General features: G+C 36.0%; 1 protein-coding gene across 1 annotated transcript in view; it reads right to left on the reverse strand.

Moving 5' to 3' along the window:
- ATM (ATM serine/threonine kinase) overlaps nucleotides 1-19968 on the reverse strand; it is a 121630-nt gene that overhangs the window by 4298 nt on the left and 97364 nt on the right. The window contains exons 55-60 of the mRNA XM_069468973.1: nucleotides 19175-19291; nucleotides 10996-11145; nucleotides 8614-8779; nucleotides 7172-7258; nucleotides 1247-1361; nucleotides 444-507 (exon numbers count right to left, since the gene is read on the reverse strand). Coding sequence (XP_069325074.1) covers nucleotides 444-507; nucleotides 1247-1361; nucleotides 7172-7258; nucleotides 8614-8779; nucleotides 10996-11145; nucleotides 19175-19291 — 699 coding nt within the window. The remainder of the gene's footprint in view (nucleotides 1-443; nucleotides 508-1246; nucleotides 1362-7171; nucleotides 7259-8613; nucleotides 8780-10995; nucleotides 11146-19174; nucleotides 19292-19968) is intronic.

Below are 19968 nucleotides of genomic sequence, written 5' to 3' on the forward strand. Positions count from 1 at the left end.
ACCAGTTTGGCCCTCGCTCCTAAGCCATGTTCCTCCAGTAACAATGCTGACACGCTGATCTCCATCTGTTTGCCTAATTAGTTCTGAATCTGGTCAGGGAAAAAAGGGATATAAGTAACTGATTTCTCTTAAACTGTAACGGAAACCATTCGTAAAATAGTAATACCATAGAGGAGGTTTAAGACATCAAGTGTTGATTTATGTATTAAAGACTGGAAACTACTTACAATGTTATAATATTCCAAGTAACTTGAGGGGACTAGAGAAATTTATAAACCAATATTTTCTAATGTGTGAAAAGGCTTAGTGTGCAATCTCCTCCCTCCTGCTGACCAACATCATCCCATTACATTAAAATGAAGCCACGCTCTCTTAATCGGTAACTTCCCAACAAGATACACTGTCTTGTAAAGAAATAAACATTTACTTATAATATACTTTACCTCTACAATGGTTAACAGAGTTTCCTGAGAGTTTCTCATAACTTCCAGGGTTTTTTCACAGCATCTACACAGTCAAACACATTCAAAATATGGATTTTGTTACACACCAAAGTTTCAATGTATCTTTATCTATATCCACTCACGTGTAGTATGCTGAGGCTGCTCTTGTTAATAATTTCAAAATTTAAATCTCAAAGAACAGAATACTTGGCAGAGTGGGCTTTCAATAGATGTTTAAAATGAATACAAATATATATGTGAATATTTCATAAGCTTAGCGTTTATAAGAATAACACTATAGTACTATAAAAGATTTCTTTCTTTCAGGTTTTTGATTATTATGGCAATTGTAGTTTACTTTGGAATTTGCCCCAATAAAAGTTGAGTACATAGACTTATGCCGGGAAAACTACAAGGAACTGCAAAGCTTTCTTAGTAGGAAGTTGTAACAGAATATAAGCTTTTTTAAGACAAAAAGATAATAGTCTCTGCTATATTCCCAACAATGAGCACCCAATAATAGTTCTGATCATTAAAAAGGAGTTAGCTAGGACAGAGGTGTTAAAGGTCCAGGTGGGCTGCTTCCAGAAGAGGTTAGACAGTATGTATATTATATTGGGTTAGGTCCCAGGTGGCTGGAAGGAAGGGAAAACTATTATTGCTTTTACTCAGGGTCTTTTCCTTAGTACTGGTAAAGCACTGGGATGTAATTCTAGCACTGAATTCTATAATCTATATAAATCTATACTCCTGATAATTTTTATACAAAAAATTGTTCCCCTCCCTTACCTTGTATCACTTACCTTCTGAAGACACCTTCAACACCAGTAATACCCATGCCATCCACGATATCCCTGGTAAGTCTAAAAGGAACTGTTTCAGGAGTAGGAAGGATTTTACCCTGCTCAAAAGCAACACCTAAAGTAAAAAATACAATGAGGTTGTTAGGGTTGTTTTTCTTTTTTTTTTGAGACAGAGTCTCACTCTGTTGCCCAGGCTAGAGTGCCGTGGCATCAGCCTAGCTCACAGCAACCTCAAACTCCTGGGTTCAAGCAATCCTCCTGCCTCAGCATCCCGAGTAGCTGGGACTACAAGCATGTGCTACCATGCCCGGCTAATTTTTTCTATATGCATTTTTAGTTGTCCAGCCAATTTCTTTCTATTTTTTAGTAGAGACAGGGTCTTGCTCTTGCTCAGGCTGGTCTCGAACTCCTGAGCTCAAATGATCCACCTGCCTCGACTTCCCAGAGTGCTAGGATTACAGGCATGAGCCACCACACCCAGCCAGGCTATTAGGTTTGACAGCTAATTTACTTTCTTTCCAGCTGACATGTAAACTTTGCAAAGGCAACAAATAATGTGCCCCTATATTCTATTAATACTAGAACACACAGTAGTAGTTTATTCTGTTTCTAGGCTCTGCCTGCCTTCTCCATCTCCACTATTATCCATGAGATCTACCTCAAATCCAAAACACTTCATGATGTAGAGAAATCTAGATTAAAGGATGATTTTTTAAAATGAAGTAATGACTGGTGGTTTCTAAAATGTAGATGATATATATATATTATTTTTAAACATTTTTTAACTGAAACTTTTAATTTTGAGATAATTATATATTCATTTGCAGTTGTAAGAAATAATACAGAAAGATCATCTCACATACCTTTTACCCATTTTCCTTCAAAGATTATATCTTGCAAAACTATAGCACAATATCACAACTAGGATACTTACAATGATACAGTCAAGATATTTAACATTTCCTTCACAACAATCCTCTCATGCTGCCCTTTTATAATTGCACTTATTTCCCTCCCATGGCCTATCACCCTCCCACCCCCTGTTTTTCTAGCAACCACTAATCTGTTCACTATTTTTATAATTTTCTTATTTCAAGTATGGTATATAAATGGAAATGGAATGATATAGTATGTGACCTTTTGGGAATAGCTTTATTCACTCAGCATAATTCTCTGGAGATTCATCCAACTGTTATATATATCAATAATTTTGTTCTTTTTATTGCTAAGTAGTATTCCGTGGTATGGATGTTAACATAGTTTGTTTAAGCATTTGTCCATTAAGGGACATGTGGATTGTTTTCAGTTTTTGGCTATTATGAATAAAAGTGCTATACAATTTGTAGTACAGGTGAATATCTTTTGGTGTGCTTATTTGCTATCTGAATATCTTCTTTGGTGAAATGTCTCTTCGTGCATTTTGCTCATTTTATAACTGGATTTTTTTTTCTATTAAGTTTTGAGAGTTCTTAAGGATTGCACATTTGGTATTAAGTACAGAACTCTTTGTCTAGCCCTGGGTGCTTAAGATTTTCTCATAATTTTCTTCTCTGTTTTTCAGATTCTACTGTTCCGTTTTCATGTTCACTGATTCTTTTTTCTGTCCTCTCATTCTACTATTGAAATTTTTTATTTCAATTACTGTATTTCCATTTACTGTTCTAAAATTTCCATCTGGTCTCCTTTATATCTTCTATTTCTATGCTGAGATTATTTCTATCTTGACACTTAATTATATTTTCATTTGTTTCCATGTTTGTTGTTGCACCTTTAAGCATTTTTATGATGGCTGCTTTAAAATCTTTGTTAGATAATTCTAACATCTTTTGTCATCTCAGTGTTGGTGCCTATAAAGTGTCATTTTTCTTTAAAGTTGAGATTTTCTTCATTCTTGTTATGATCAATGATTTTCAACTGAAACCCAGACTTTTTAAGTATTATGAGATGCTGGATCTTACTTAGACTTCTGCTTTTGCTTCCCTTGAAAGTCACTAGCTTGTTACTACTAGGTGGGGGTAGAAGACCAGGTTCCCCAATTGGCCTCCACTGACACCTGAGAGGGAAAGGACCTCCTGCTCTAGCTGTGTAGCATTGGAAGCCCAGGCTCCTCAGATAGTCTCCACTAACACCAAGGGGTGGGCTAGAGAGGAAAAAAAAAAAGGTTGGAAAATATAGACACACAGGGAACAGCATAAATGATACAGTGGGAAGGTCTAACATATGGTTATTGGAGTTCCAGCAATAGGGGAGAATCCAGATGGGCCCTATGATGATTCTATGACTAACAGAATGTGATAAAAGTAACACTGTGCCAGTTGCTAGTCTAGCCCTTAACTTTCACTTCCTTCCTCTTGGAGTCCTGAGATGCTGTGTAAGTCCAGGATACTATGCTGGACAGGGAGGCCACATGGAGGAGCACTGAAGCACCAGACATGAAAGTGAAGCCATCCTGGACTCGGGCCCAGTTGAGTCTTAAAATGACTCCATTTCCTGCAACTGCATGAGGGATCCTAAGTGAGAACTGCCCAGGTGAGCCCAGTTAACCTACAGACTACAGGAAACAATAATAAACTATGGTTTTAAGCTACTAAATTTTGGAGTGGTTTGTTATGCAACAACAGATAACCAAAGATATAGACACAAAATAGCATACAAATCATCAAAGTCATCCAAGTATGTGGCTCACTGAGATTTTACAAAGTAAACAAATCCATGTTAACAGAACTCTACCAGCACTCCAGGAGCCCTCTTCATCCCCTACCAGTCACTCACCACCTCTTCAAAGGGTTACCACTACTCTGACTTCTAACACCACTAATTTTATCAGTTTTTGAATTTTATGTAAATGGAATTATATAGTATATACTCTTTTGTATCTGGATTCTTTCACTTAGCATTATATAATATTTGTAAGGGTCTTCCATGTTGTGTGTAAGTATTGTTCATTCAATATCATTGCACATACAACGAGAATATGAACACCTCAATTTGTTCATAAATTCTACCTGTGAAGAGGTTTGGGCTGTTTCCAGTTATGGGCCATTATGAACAGTACTACTATGAACATTCTTATACATATGTGTGCATTCTGTTGGAGTGGAATTGCTGGGCCATAGGATAAGCACATGTTGAGCTTTAGTGTATAATGCAGAACAGTACTCCAATTTATAAATGCTTTTAGCATGACTTAGACACAGGTTGGTATAATACTACCTCTATCTTGCATCTTCCAGACAGTTGCCCTTTCATTCTCGTGTAAAATCTCACTCCTCTATTGAGATCCCCATCTTCTGGCTCTAACAACCCCTCCCATCTACTATTTATATTATATCCTAACCTCTAAGACTTAATCTCAAACTCATTGAATGTTGACATGGACCTAGCTCATAATCTTTCTCTGTCCCAACTCTGCAATTCATTCTGGGGAAAACCATATAATATTCTTGACCTCTCTGTTCTAATGGATTCAATTTTATTCTATCTTAGCAAACTACTTATATGAGTTACACTCCAGAACTTGTAACCTTCTAAACCATACCTTCTGAGACATCTTAAATTCTACATTTTAATCAGAACCTCTTTTCCTTCTAACTCCTTTATTCTTAATAAGCAGTCTTTGAATTCAATTGAGATTTCTAGTCAATTAGCCTCTCTTTCTTCCTTACTCAGCCACGAGTATAGACTCTAAAGTTGATTACTCTCATCAGTACTTCAAATCTCCTTGTCTCCCTATCTCTCCACCACACCAAGGATGTTGAGGACTACTGGAAAATCACATGATGACATTACTGGCTCCACTACAAATTTAGAATTGTCACCTTAGGAAAGTGCCCCTTAAATGGCTTGGCAAATCTTTTTTTATTTATCCTTTCAGTTGGGTCATCTCATTTCCATGGTAACTGTTTTAGAATTTATTGTTCTTTTAAGGCCAATCACCGTAACTCTAATTCTTTTACCATTTTTAAATTTTTATTTCTATTTATTTATTCAGTTTTGAGAAGGAGTCTTGCTCTGTCATGCAGGCTGGAGTGCAGTGGCATTATCATAGCTCACTGTAACCACAAACTCCTAGGCTCAAACAATCCTCCGGCTTCAGCCTCCCAAGTAGCTAGGACACCTGCATGCCAGCATGCCTGGCTAATTTCTTTAAAATTTTTTTGTTGAGACAGGGTCACACTACATTGCCCAGGCTAGTCTTAAACTCCTTGGCCTCACTTGATCCTCTCGTCTCAGCCTCCCAAAGGGCTGGGATTACAGGCTTGAGCTACCACGCCCAGCGAATCCCTACCATTCTTAGCAGATGAGCATGCTTTTCTACCTCACAGAGAAAACAGAATAGCAAATATAATTTCCTACAGATTCCTTCCCCCCAGCTTTAGCCTTTCCTATTAACACCATCCTTTCCTTCTCAGCAGAAAAGCTAACATGCCTCCAATCTAAAGCCAATGCTACTAGACCCTCACATACTTTATGATTTCTCTTGCTACTTCAATCATCTTGTTTCTCTCCTACATGTTCTTCAGTATCTAACATGTTTACGCTTCTCCTATCTTCTAAAAGCAAGGACCAAGGGTGTGTCTCTCATCTCTGCAACAAATCTCTCCCATCTTTCCCTTCCCTTCTAACCTTCGTGCAGAACCATTCCACATAACTTAATCTACGCATCCTTAACTTCCATTCAATCCTTGCCTTTCTATAATCTGGCTTCCTCCATTCTATCTAAAGGGTACTTTGTAGGCCTCTAAGATTGATTAACAGTTAAACTCAAAGGCCTATTGTCATCATTCATCCTGTCAACCCTTTCTGTATTAGATATTACTGAGCACTACTTCTTCCACAAAATTTTTCCTCCCTTGGCTTCCAAGATATTCCACTTCTGAGTTTCCATGATGTTGATTACTTCTCAATTCTTTTCTGACTCAACCTTTTCAATGCTAGCATTCCTTATGAGTCCATCCTTAGTTCTCTTTATCAAGGATCATGTGTAGGATCAGAATCTCCTCCAGTCCAGTGACTTCAACTGACATCTATTTGCTGAAGATTCTAGATCTGTTATTACACTCAAACTCTTTTCTTTCTTATATATTAAGCTGTCTACTCCACCTGGAATTCCATAAATACTTCAAAATAATATGCAAAGCTAAATGCACCATTTTGTTACTGTTTAAAAAACCTGATAAATTCCTTAGCCAGAAGCTTTAGTTATGATGGAGACCCGTCGTCCCCTAGTGTTTCCACATCTAATATCACACTAGTGCAGTTTACTACAAAAATGTCCCTCAAATCTAATCTCCTGGTTTCTATAATACAACTTTAGACCAAATCTTCATCATTTCTCATCAAAACTATTATCATATCCCCTAACTTGTTTTCCTGCTCTCAGTAATACTCCACAAATTGCTCCTGAAATTAGCTTTCGAAAAATCAAATATAATCATGTCCTGCTTAAATATATCTTCATCTACTTTCCATCATGTAACATATTAGAGTTGAAATCCTTAGCCTGGCTTTTTACAGTCTAGTACCAATCTAACTCTCAAGCTACTTGACAATAGGCAAACTATACTTCAGCCACATTTACTGTTTCACCATTCTCACAACATCCTGCATTTTAATTACTCCTTTCAAATCTGCTCAATCTTCTCTTTGGATTATCCTTCCTTTCTTTCTTGAAGGCCTGGCTCAAATGTCACCTCTTCTAGTAAGTTTCACTCATTATTCCAGGCTGAATTAGCTACTCCTTCTAGTACCACTGTTTATGCTTTTTTTTTTAAAAAAAAAGAACAACAAAAAAAATACCCCAATATTTACTGCTTTGACGTGTCTGTCTCCCCCATATTTGTAATATTTTGGCAAGCAAGCAACATTCTTTGATGACCAAATATTTATTAAACAGAATAAAGATATATACCTTTTATTACTTACCTAAATCTATATGTACAAGTTCTGCTGACTGTTCATTTATCAAGATATTCTGCACATGTCTATCACCAAGTCCTAGTATGTAACCAACTAGGAAAAAAAAAAACAAAACCTGAAATCACTGATTTCTTCTAATTTTAATACACATTTAGCCATAACTTCAACTAATGCCATTGACTCAGTATAATTTTTAATTAGTTTAGACTTAAAGGACATTATGTATATAACTAGCCATTTTGACTTTAAGTTAAATCTTGCCAGCTATTTTCAAGCATATTGCGTTTTACAAATCTTAAATGATTTGCTAGAAAATATTTTCTCTTTATTAATAGGAACACATTTAAAAATATTAGCACTTTGAAAATTATTATAGTTAAAGTTGAGACCCCTTATTCACCTGGGCCAAGGCAGTGTATTATATTTATTCAAATTTTTATTTGGTATACTTCTAAATTGAGAAATCTAAGGGTAAATAGTGAAACTTTCTTCTGCTTAATGAATTACATTTAACACAAATTAATCACTAATTCATTTCACCATGTATATGACCAGGAAAAACTGCATTTCTGTTTTTAAGACAAATAACAACATATCTTACAGTGCTTTTAACCTAATGAGAGACACCATCTGATATTACATAAAAAACACTGGGTAAGGAGTCAGGATGCCTGGGTGCCTGGCTTGCCCTGTCATTAACTAGGCATACTTTCTTGTTTATAAGCTAAACTAGTACCAGATTAGTGATCCTCAATAGAGAAGAGAGTTTCACAATTATCTGGGAATTTTTTCAAGATACACATGCCTCCCTGGGATATGGGACATAAGTGATGGAAGGACTTGTCTTTAGTTGAAAACCAATAGATTGGATGATCTTTGATGTTCCTATTAGTTCTCATACTCTAGGATTTTGTTAAATGCCCTATGCAGCTATTCCAATCTCTTAGAAATTAAAAAACAAAATAAAAATATATGTTGTACACTAAATATATATGTATATATATATATATATATATCATGATTTCTATTCTGAAAACAAAATTCTATTAAACAGAATCAATCATTGGGTGATATTATCATGGTATCATAGAGGTTCTGTGCCAAAGACCAATAATAATTAAAGGAAATAAGTCAAATGAAGTTACTGCAGGTTTTATTATTTTCCCAGGAAAGTCTCAAAAAATAATATATTGAAAGGAGAGAAGACAAGCCATATTCACTACAAAACAAGGAGTAAAAACCAGTCTTACTTCCCTGCCTGGAGAAGAATTCTTTTCTGCAAAAGCTATAAAAAGCTATGGTTAGAACCTAAGAATTGGGATGAATAAGAAACACAATGATCTAATGATGAAGATGGTTTAGTTCAAAACCACTATAATCCCCATCATGCCCCTGCAACTCAGAACATAGGAAAGCAATGAATCTACTAAGATGTACAAGAAGATTACCAATAGAAGAAGTGGCCACACTGCGAGTGTAAGCCAATCGCTTCTCGAACCAAACAGCCGGGTCCAAGAATTTTTCCATACAGAAGTAACGGAAAACTGGTTGAAAATTTTGGCAAATATCCATGAAGGTTTCATATTTCTCTTCAAAAGACTTCTTTTGCACTTCCTTTAAATAAATCATACTTAAAATTATTTTCTCAATATTGCATTCAACCAATTTAATGTCTATTACATTTCTATATGAAAAAGATGATAGATACTGGGGCAATAAAAAGATGGACAAGATTCTCTACCCACAAGAAGCTAACAGTTTGGTAAGGGAAGCAATAAATTATAAGTGATAATCCCTTTAGAATTTTCATATTAATCACAGGGGAAGGAGGCACAACAATAATGACTGTTACTTGTTTTAATTAAATTCTAATGTGAATGATCCTGTAATCCAGGTGGAAGTAAACACAGAAATGCCAAAGGTAGCTTCAGATAATCTCAGGTGACATCACAGAACTAGGGGTGCAATAGGAAACAGAAAAGGAGAAAGAATGAAGAATTCCTGATGGAGGCAGTTGACATGTCTCAGATCTCTCTCCTCCAACATCTTCTCACTATATAATACCTTCCTGAAGCAAAGCTTCTCTACTTCAATGAGCTCAACTCCATCTACGTGCTGATGACTTCTAAATCTGTACCTTTGGCCCAGACATCTTTATTAAGCTCTAGCTTGATGTGCTTCTCCAACTGCCCTCTCAGTATCTTTACTTGGATCACTTCCAAATCCAAACAAAATACCTCTTCATCTTTGGCAAACCTCAGTCACCTCCTCTCTTCTTCAATTCAGTAAATAGCCTCACCATCCACCCAGTCACCCCAACCAGAAAACTGGGATGCACTGACTACTCCTTTTCCCCAACCTCACTTCCAATCAGCAATCAAATCCTTTCAGTTCTGCCTCAATATTTTTATCTACCTACAATTTTCCATTCCTACCCTTATTAGTCTTAGTTCAGACCCCAACTCATGCTTTCTTAAAAATATAACTCACAGTGCTGTCAGAATTTCTTTCTAAAATGAAAATCTGATATTATTATCCTTCGTAAGGGTCCTCTATTGTCTACAAAATAAAGTGCAAACTTGTTAGTGTTTCCTAAAGCAACTCTACACTTTTTGACCAAAAACTACTGCTCCAATCTCATCTATCTACTCTTCCTTAAAGGCCTATGCTCATCCCTCCTTCTCCTTGCTTGTATGCTCCTTTGGGCTTGAAAAACAACTCATTTGTAAAATTCGGCTAACATACCACCTTCTTTATGAAGCCTTTCTTGAATCTAATTCTCTCCACTCCTCCCTGCCCCAGGTAGAAGTAACACGCCCTACTCAATGCCTATAGTGTACTCTGTGTGTTCTTGACAGACTTCCATCACAATGCCTATAGCATTTACTGCATATTTTTAAAAACAGGAAATAGAAAGCACAATAAAATGAACAGTAAATGGATTTAGGAGTTGGATAGACAAGATTCAAATCCTTACTCCACTCTTTATTATTAGCTCATTGATCTTGCACAAGTTAAGTACACTGAACTTAGAGACAGGGTCTCACTCTGCTGCCCAGGCTAGAGTACAGTGGCATCATCATAGCTCACTGCAACCTCAAACTCCTGCGCTCAAGCAATCCTCCTATTCAGCCTCCCAGTGTTGGGATTACTGGCATGAGCCACCATGCCTGGCATGAACTTCTCATTTGAAAATGGGGCTAAGGATGATGATGATTAGTTATAATATTTATGAAGTCTCTACATAGTACCTGGTAAGTAGGAGGCACTTATTAAATGTTGCTGAATCAGTGAATAAATGTCAGACCAGATGGCCAGTGTGACATGGCAAGTGTCTTAGAAGTTTCTCTATAGCAGTTTCATATAAAAATTACTTCATAATCTATTTTTTGTTTTAGTTAGTGCTTTGTTTTGTTCTGTGTTTTTAAAGAGATGGGGGTCTCACTCTGTTGGCCTGGCCTTGAACTCCTGGGCTCAAGCGATCCTCCCAGCTCAACCTCCCAAGTAGGTTGGGATTACAGGTTGATGCCACTGCACCTGACATTTGTGTTTTGTTAAGAATTGGCTTACCACAAATTGAAAGCAAATTTGCACAGTGAATAACATTTAAATTTCTCATCTGACAAGGGCTGATATGTTACATAGTTTAAAAACCTTCCTTTTTCACTCATGTACACTTTCATTCCGTGAGCTTACTTTCTTTTACTTAGTATCTTTACCAATTACCTTATGAAATTAAAACTTTTTGTATTCTATAATATTGATAGCTGTCAGCTTTAATAAGTGGTTAAATGATCTTGCAATAACTTTAAATTTTGAGTGCTACTCACCATCATTTTCTTTTGGCATTGATAGGCACTAAAATCCTTTGGCCTGTATCTTTTATGAGCACCATCTTCATTGTTAACAAGAAATTCACCAATAGGGACAGTTCCCGTGCACCATTCAAGAACACCACTTCTCTGAGAGAGGGGAACCACCTGAAGTTAAAGAATAAATACCTTTTCATTATGGAAGGCCATTAAACAGCATCTGATGAACATTCAACTATCAGAGTCAGTGCAAAGCATTTTTTCAAGTTGTATTAATATTTCTCTATCCATAGGAGACAAAGCTCCTTAGAGGCAAGCAACTGGAAATAAACTTAAGCTCAAAGAATATGATTTTCTAGGCTGCTGCTTAGAATTCTGAAACCCTGTCCATCACTCAATCCCTATCAATCCCTGAGAGGTCACTTCTGTTAATTATACTCATCATCATCTGTGATTGATCCATACTTAGTTTGTTCCATTTGGCAGAGGAATGAACTCTGCTTTCCTTATACTTCTAATATCTATTAAATTTGAGGAATTTCACTTTGAAAACTATTACCCCTGAATGTGGTCTCAAATTTAGTATATCTTAATTATTGAAATTAAATGTATTCTTGCTTTACAGTCTTACTAGCTTTACCAAGAGAAAATGTATTCCTAAATATAAAACAAGCAAATTTTGCTGGAAAAGTTATTTTTTAAAATTATGACATATTGTAAACATGTATAAAGTGTAGAAAAATGATATAAACAAATACCCTTTTATCCATTAAACAGCTTTATCAAATCTAAGATTTTTCTCACATTTGCTGGGAAAGAGATGAAGTTCCCTTTGTATCCCTCGCTGATCCCATGTCTCTTCCCACCATCAAGATGACTGCTGTTTTATCATGTTCATATATTTTGGGGTTTATTTTTATTTCAAAGCTAAACATACATAAATAGTTGTAAGCTTTAAATAAAGAGTATACTATAAGTATACTTCTGCAATTTCCTTTTTTCTTATTTAAGACTATTTTTATCACCAGCTGTGTTAGTATTAATTAACTCTAAGTCATTCATTTTAACAGCTGAAGCTGTATAAATATACCACAATTATCTAATCTATGTATTAACATTTACATTTTTCCAGATTTCCCTGAAATATTGCTGCAATGAACCATTCTCTCAGTAAAGATATTTTAGTTTCTCTAGCGTTTACACTTAGGAATTGAAAAGCTGGGTCATAAGGGATATGTATCTTCAACTTAGTAAACCAGTTGAAGCAATGGTACCAATTTATATACCCACCAGCAGAGTTATTCCACAACTTTCCCAACACTTAGTATTGTCAGACTTTTTATATTTTTCCAATTTGAGGGTGTGTAATTGTAACTCACTGCGGTTTTAATTTGTATTTTCCAGACCACTAGTAAAGTTAAGTATCATTTGATAGTTTTATTGACCACTCAAATGTTTTCTTCTTGTGAACTACCTTGTTTATATTCTTTACTCTTTTTCCTACTGGCTTGTCTTTTTATTACTGGTGTGTAAGAGTTCTTTGTATAGTTTTCATATAAATCCTTTGGTGTTTGTTTGTTTGTTTGTTTGTTTGTTTTTTGGAGACAGGGTCTTGCTCTATCACCAGGCTGGAGTACAAGGGTCCAGTCGTAGCTTATTGCAACCTTGAACTCCTGGGCTCAAGCAATCCTCCTGCCTCAGCCTCCCAAGTAGCTGGGACTACAGGCATGCACCACCACCATGCCTGGCTAATTTTTTAATTTTTTTATAGAGATGGGGGTCTCACTCTTGCTCAGGCTGGTCTCAAACTCCTGGCCTCAAGCCATCCTTCCACCTTGGCCTTCTAAAGTGCTGGGATTACAGGCGTGAGCCACTGCACCCAGCCCCCTTGTTGTTCTTAATATTACAACAATCCTTTTTGTTGTTATCAACATCATTACATTTTTTCTCAGCTGGTTACGGGTCTTCATGGTATCTTTAATTCTACATTTTTATTTTTAATGTACTCAAATAACATTGAACTATTTTATATTCTGTGTCTTGAGGCATTTAACAATTTATTAACATATTTGTTGAGAGTCTATTACATGTTACACACAGTGGTAGGGCACTGAGAATAGAGGAACAAATGAGACAGATTAAGACTACGCCCTCATAAAGGTTCATTCTGATGAGGGAACATATACACTAATAAACATTGAATGATATCAGATAGTAAGTATAATGGAACAAAACATAAATTTAGACAAGAGAGAAAGTGAGTCATGGCAACATGGTTAGGGAAGGCCTCTCGGAGGAGGTGACATTGGAGAATAAAACTGAATGAGGTTTGCTTGACATTCTGCTGTGAAAAAAAAGAGAGAGAGGAAAAAAAGAAGAAACCTCAATGAGGTAAGAAAGTAGTGCGAGGATCAGAGAAACAGAAAAAAAAAGTTTAAAATGACTTCCCCAATATTTGAGGACATTTAGGAGTTTCTACTAAGTGTTTTAGGAGTGATGGCAGTATTGTGATTTAGGTTTTTCCTAAAGAAACATTACCTTATAGACCTATACACTGACATATTTACAGATGAAAAGATGTGACATCTTGCTTCAAAATAATATTGGAAGAGAGGAAGTAGGTGGTAGTAGAAATGGAACAAAATTGTCCATGATTTGCTAGTTGTTGAAGCTGGGTGATGGGTACAAAGGGATTCATTATATTATTCTGTCTCGTTTTGAATGTTTGAAAATTTCCATCATAATAAAAGTAAAAAGAAAGTAAGGCCTCTAGGTTTTAGTCTAAGCAACCAAGTGAAGGTAGTGCCATTTACTGAGATGGGAAAGAACAGGTTGTTTTTGGTTTCAGGTATCTTAAGGGTGGAGGTGATTAATCAAGAGTTCTACTTTAAACTTATTGAGTTTGGGTTATCTCTTAGACTGCTACATAACTGACTAACCTTACCAGGAACCAGCCCTTCCAAAAGGCTGTATGTAAGCTGACAAAAGTCTTCACTAGGCATGTAAATTAACACTTATTAAACAAACAAATGAATCATCACACAGCCTTTCCAACTGATTTCCCTTTCTGTCTAAGTACCTCTAAATGCTTCCCAGGAAATCCTACCCTATCTTTGACTCTGAGTTAGCTGTGACCCCAGATGCCTGATCACATTAACATTCTTCCATTGTAGTACAGTTCGTCTAAGGTCTCTTTTCCATTAATTACTCCCTATCAATATTGAGTTCTGGGGGAAAAAAATCACACCCCTCTTTTTTTTTTTTTTGAGTGATTGCTCTAGAAGGGAACAGATTAGCTTTTCTCTACCTCAGTTCAGAGTTCCAACTATGATGTTGGTTGATAGAGAAAGAGTTGAATTTAAGTTTTAAAATGCAAATGACAGTGTTTTTTCTGGTACTAAAGATTCTCTGGAAAATCTATTTCAACTGGGTATCTGGGTATTTTGTATAGGTATCACAAAAATGACTGATGACTATTTTCTCAATTCTCCCCAGGTACATGGCTGGTATCGTCATAGATACACACATAGAAATGACGTTACTTCATTATATTCAGTGAATGCCTTAGGACATTATGGCTTCTCTCCCAGAACCCCAACTGAGAAGGGCGCTCTGAAATATACATAAGGAACAAAAATTATTTATTGGCATAAGGGAGGATGAACAGGGATGGAGAATCTTTTTGTGTTGGAAGGCTGCATTAATTTAGCTGTAATCAACAAATAAGGCCACATTCAAGAAACTTCAATTAGAGATACTTAAAAATGCACATTATTTTATAAAAATATAACTACCATGTACTTAATAATTTCAAAAAATAAAAACCATTTGTTAATTTTAAAGTTAACTAACCTTTTAATGACTTTGTTGTATCTGTTTTTTGTTGGAAAACATTTGAATATTTGCTTGCAGCATAGAGGTCCCCAGTTTCAGCTGATACTTGCATTTTAGAAAACAAATTCCTCTGACATCTAAAACTTTAGACTTGTTGTTCAGTATACTTTCTAGCAATGTAGTTTTGGTGGAGAAAAATTCAGCCAGCCACCCTAATTCTGGTTCATGTCAGAGGGCTAAGTTTTAGTTACCAGCACACACAGTGAGAACTTTGTCTTTATCTCCATCTGATTCTCTCTGACAAGAGATATCTGGTGTGCCTCAATATACAAGTCTCTCCTTTTGCGGGTGCATACTGATACATGAGATTTGGCTATCAAGAGCTATTTCCAGTTAGTCAATGTACCCTGTTGTTGACACAAAGATCACAGAAGGCCCGAATCCCAGGATTGGGAATGACTCCACAGAAGACCTGGACTAGGTAGACTGCTTCCCTATAATACCTCCAAGAACCTTAACTAAAGGTAAAAACAGTTAGTTCAACATATTGATGACACAACTTTTCACATTCTTGGAGTAATTTCAAAATAACACTATTGGCCTAGTATTGTAATTCAAAGTAACAAAGTCAAACCTAAACTCTCATGTTCAGAGGTTACACTTTAATATTCAGATACATAATATCAAATAACTCAATTAGTTACCTGGGTTGCCCTTTATCTAAATATCGTAATGGAATAATTTAGTTGGTGAAATAGCTCTGCACAAAAATTAGATGCTAAAAAAGTTCTAAGGTAGATATGAAAGTTTAGTAATTTTTTTCTTCAAAATATTCTAGGTCAGGCTTTCTCTTGTTCAAGTTTTATAGCAGCAGACCCCAACCTCTTTGGCATGAGGGACAGGTTTCATGGAAGACAATTTTTACATGGGCTGGGGTGAGGGGTGGGAAGGAGATGGGTTCAGGATGAGTAAAGCACATTACATTTATTACATTTGTAGCCACGCCCCAGCGCTAGCATTACTGCCTCAGCTCCACCCCAGATCATCAGGCATTAGATTCTCATAAGGAGCATGCAACTTAGTTCCCTTGCATGTGCAGTTACAGTAGGGTTTGCGCTCCTATGAGAATCTGATGCCCTGCCACTGATCTGACAGGAGGCGGAACTTATGCGGTGATGGGAAAAATGGGGAGTGGCTGTAAATACAGACGAAGCTTCTTCGCTAGGTCACCTGCTGCTCACCTCCTGCTGTACAGCCCAGTTTCTAACAGGCCACAGACTGGTACCAGTCCATGGCCCAGGGGTTGGGGACCATGGCTTTATAGCAATGAACTTTGGAGGTTCAATTGTATTTCTGCTTGGAAACCCTTGGAAATCTCAGATACTTTCTGAGAAAACCAGGAGGTGCTCCTGTAGCTGGTACTTTTGTGACCCATTATAATAACTCAATTCTTGAACCATTATCTTTGCAATCTAAAAGCCTGGCATTCATACCATGAAAATTTCCTTTCATCCAGCCTGGGAGATAGAGCAAGATCCCATTTCTAACAAAAAATACATAAAAATTTCCTTTGATTCATTCACATTACAGAATATCTACTCTCTAAAATCTTCTAGCCTAGGCAACATAGCAAGACCTTGCCTCTAAAAAAAAAATAGCTAGGTGTGCTGTCATGCACCTGTAGTCCCAGCTACTCAGGAAGCTCAGGCGGGAGATGCCCAGGAGTTTGAGGCTGCAGAGAGCCATCACTGCACCACTGCACCCCAGCCTAGGTGACAGAGTAAGACCCTTTCTCTAAAAGAAAATTAAAAAATGAAAACTTCTTAGCAATCTTTAAATTATCTGTCCTAAGAGATAGCTAATAGCTCATCAACTGTCCTATGATTAAGTCAGAACAATAGATAGTAACTAGACTGATGGGTCTCAAAAGTGTAGTCCCTGGACCAGAGCAACATCAACATCACTGATATCTTGCTAGAAATGCACATTCTCAGGTTCTACCCTAGACCTACTAAATTAGAAATTCTGAGAATGGGCTCAGCAATCTGTGTTTTACAAAACCTCCAGGTGATTATGATGTCTGCTACAGTTTGAGCACCACTGATCTCATACACATCAAAGAAGTCCCTCTACAGAATATCTTTTACAGAGATTTAAGTTTAACGTTTGCTTTCTGCATTCATTGAAGACTATTTTTTTGACTGCTAATGGAAAGTATCTGTTATATTAGTTTATATCCCATAAAGTTCCACATCACAAACTTCTCACAAACTTTAAGGCTAAGAAAAAAGTGTGTTTTTCCTAATGAATAATGCACTCCCTTCCAAACAATGAGTTTTATATTTCTGTTTCTGAAAGCAGTTACGAATCTCAAAACCAAGTTCTGCATCTAATTACAACAGCCTGCTCAATAAGAATTTTGGAAGGAAGATCTACATTCTTCCTCCCCACTTCCCTAATTATTTGGGGATTTTAATTTAGCAATTATTTTGATAATAATGTTCATTGTGGAAAACTGGAAATATATAAAAAAGTAGGTGTCACTCATAATGCCATCATACCCAGAGAAAACAGCATTTTTTGGGTTAGTAAGGAACTTTTAAAAAGCTATACTATATATGTTGAATTCTTATAAATGTGAAGATAAATATGTGTTTTAAGGCTACTTACTCTATTTTAATGATCTATCAATTCTTATTCCATGAACCATACCATTTTCATTACTAAAGTTTTATCATTTATTTTAGTATGATTGGATGAAGTCTACTTTTACCCATTACTTTTTTGAAAAACATGTTAGTCATTCTCACCAATATATTAATATTTTTCAAGATAAACTTTCAAATCATTTTTCCAAGTTACAAAAAAATTTGAATGAAATTTAACTAAGTCTGCATATTAATTTGAAATGAGCTGACATTTTTAAATGTCTTCTCATAGTACCCTTCTCTTAACTTAGCTTTTCTTTACACTTTGTTATATTTTTGTAGTTTTTTTTTTCTTGCAGTCCTACATGTTTCTTGTTAACACTATTCCTAGACAGTTTGTTCATATTAAATATTTTGTTATTATAGAAGAGACTTTTTTCCATATTTTTTTTTTTTTTTTTTTTGAGACAGAGTCTCGCTCTGTTGCTCGGGCTAGAGTGCTGTGGCGTCAGCCTGGCTCACAGCAACCTCAAACTCCTGGGCTCAAGCAATCCTTCTGCCTCAGCCTCGAGTAGCTGGGACTACAGGCATGCACCACCATGCCCAGCTAATTTTTCTATATATATTTTTAGCTGTCCATATAATTTCTTTCTATTTTTAGTAGAGACGGGGTCTCGCTCTTGCTCAGGCTGGTCTCGAACTCCTGAGCTCAAACAATCCGCCCACCTCAGCCTCCCAGAGTGCTAGGATTATAGGCGTGAGCCACTGCGCCCGGTCTCCATTATATTTTAAATGAGCTCAATGGTTAAGATAACTCCAAATTATATAATAGAGTTAACTTGCTAGAGAAAATAAACACTTATTGGCATGTACCATTTTGAGAGTGTAAGAAATGTATATGGGGCTATCCTAAGAGTTTCTGAAAGACTGCTTCTCTGTTAGACAATGAATTATTCAAACATATTAATTTGTTTATATCCTCATGGAAACAGGAAAAATGAATAAACAAATAAGCCCTGTTACAACAGTGATAGAAGAAGAAAGGGAAAAAATGAGATACAGGAATGAAAACAGTAAGAACAATAGAAAATAGGCCCTTCAAAATGAGGATTTATTGTTATTTCTTAAAACATAGATAGGCTAAATGAACAATCAATATAATGGCCAAAGATGATTAGTGAATAGAATAATGTGACTGAGGATTATCTTCTCAAACAAACTGCTGGAGGAAATGTAAATGGGTAAACCCCCATTAAGGGTAATTTGGCAATATCTACCAAATTATAGGTGCATGTATCCTCTAAACCATCAATTCAACTTTCTGGAAATCTATCTCACAGATTCACCTGCATGTGTATGAAATTTATATATTCAAGGTTATTCAATACTGCACAGCAAAAGACTGAAAACAATCCCAATGCCCATTGATAACAACTTGTATAATAAAGTATATACATATACACAATGCAGCTGTTAAAAAATGAGAAAGATCTCTATAATATATTGATAAGTAGAAAAAAAGATAGGAAAAAACTACTTCAGTTGATTATAAGAAATATCTAACTGCAATTGACATTAATGAATATACTTTTTTTTAAGAAAATAAATGTTTATTATTTGGTCCTTTACAGAAAACATTATTTGCCGACCCCTGGTCCAAATAATGGCATCTTTTATACGTTCTTGGTGAAACAGCAGAAGTATAAACTAGATACCTTATATGTGCAGATAGTCAATTTCCTCTTCCTAGTTTCAGTGTTTCTCTGCAGTAATGTATTACACATCTGGAAAACCTGCTGCATGACAGCATCTTGTCTTAGGTCATCGCGGCCCTTCATAATAATTAAACATGAATAACTAAGCACAGTTCAGTTTATTATAAAAATACGCAGAATCATCTGAGGATAGCAAAGGGTACTCAAATCATTCTGAACATCTGTGTTCTTCTTAACAGTTTCTTAAGACCTACTGCCATTCTTTCATTTAGAATAAGCAATAGCACTGAATAGGGAGACTGATTTAGAAAAAGGAAGTTTTCAAGCCACTTTTGTAATTAGATAATTGGAATGGCCCCACCTGATGGCACACTGGAAATATCTGAGTAAAGATACATTGTATCTCTCCACCATTTTTCAGCAGGGCCCAAAGAGCTCCTGTCTTATAATCAATAAGGCAGAAAAGATCCTTTTTTGGTACATTAAATAGCACTTGGCACAGTGCCAGGTCTAGTATACTAAGGTAAAGGACCTCAATTTGTACTACTCAAAGAAATAAGTAACAATCACCAAAACAGTTTTTCACAAGCGGTAAGTTTACTGTTAACCTCATCATGTCTGTACATGTTAACAGTATTTTTTTGAATCAACTGCACAATAATGATGGCCTAGCAGAGACACAAAAAGTGGAGTAAAGCATTCTGATTCTACAAATTAACACATTTCTATTCTATAAGTCTTCCTGATTTGTAATTATTCAGACTAAAGATAAAGACCCAAATAAAGCAGGAAAA

This window comes from Eulemur rufifrons, chromosome 6 (assembly GCF_041146395.1).
Source record: "Eulemur rufifrons isolate Redbay chromosome 6, OSU_ERuf_1, whole genome shotgun sequence".
NCBI lineage: Eukaryota > Metazoa > Chordata > Mammalia > Primates > Lemuridae > Eulemur > Eulemur rufifrons.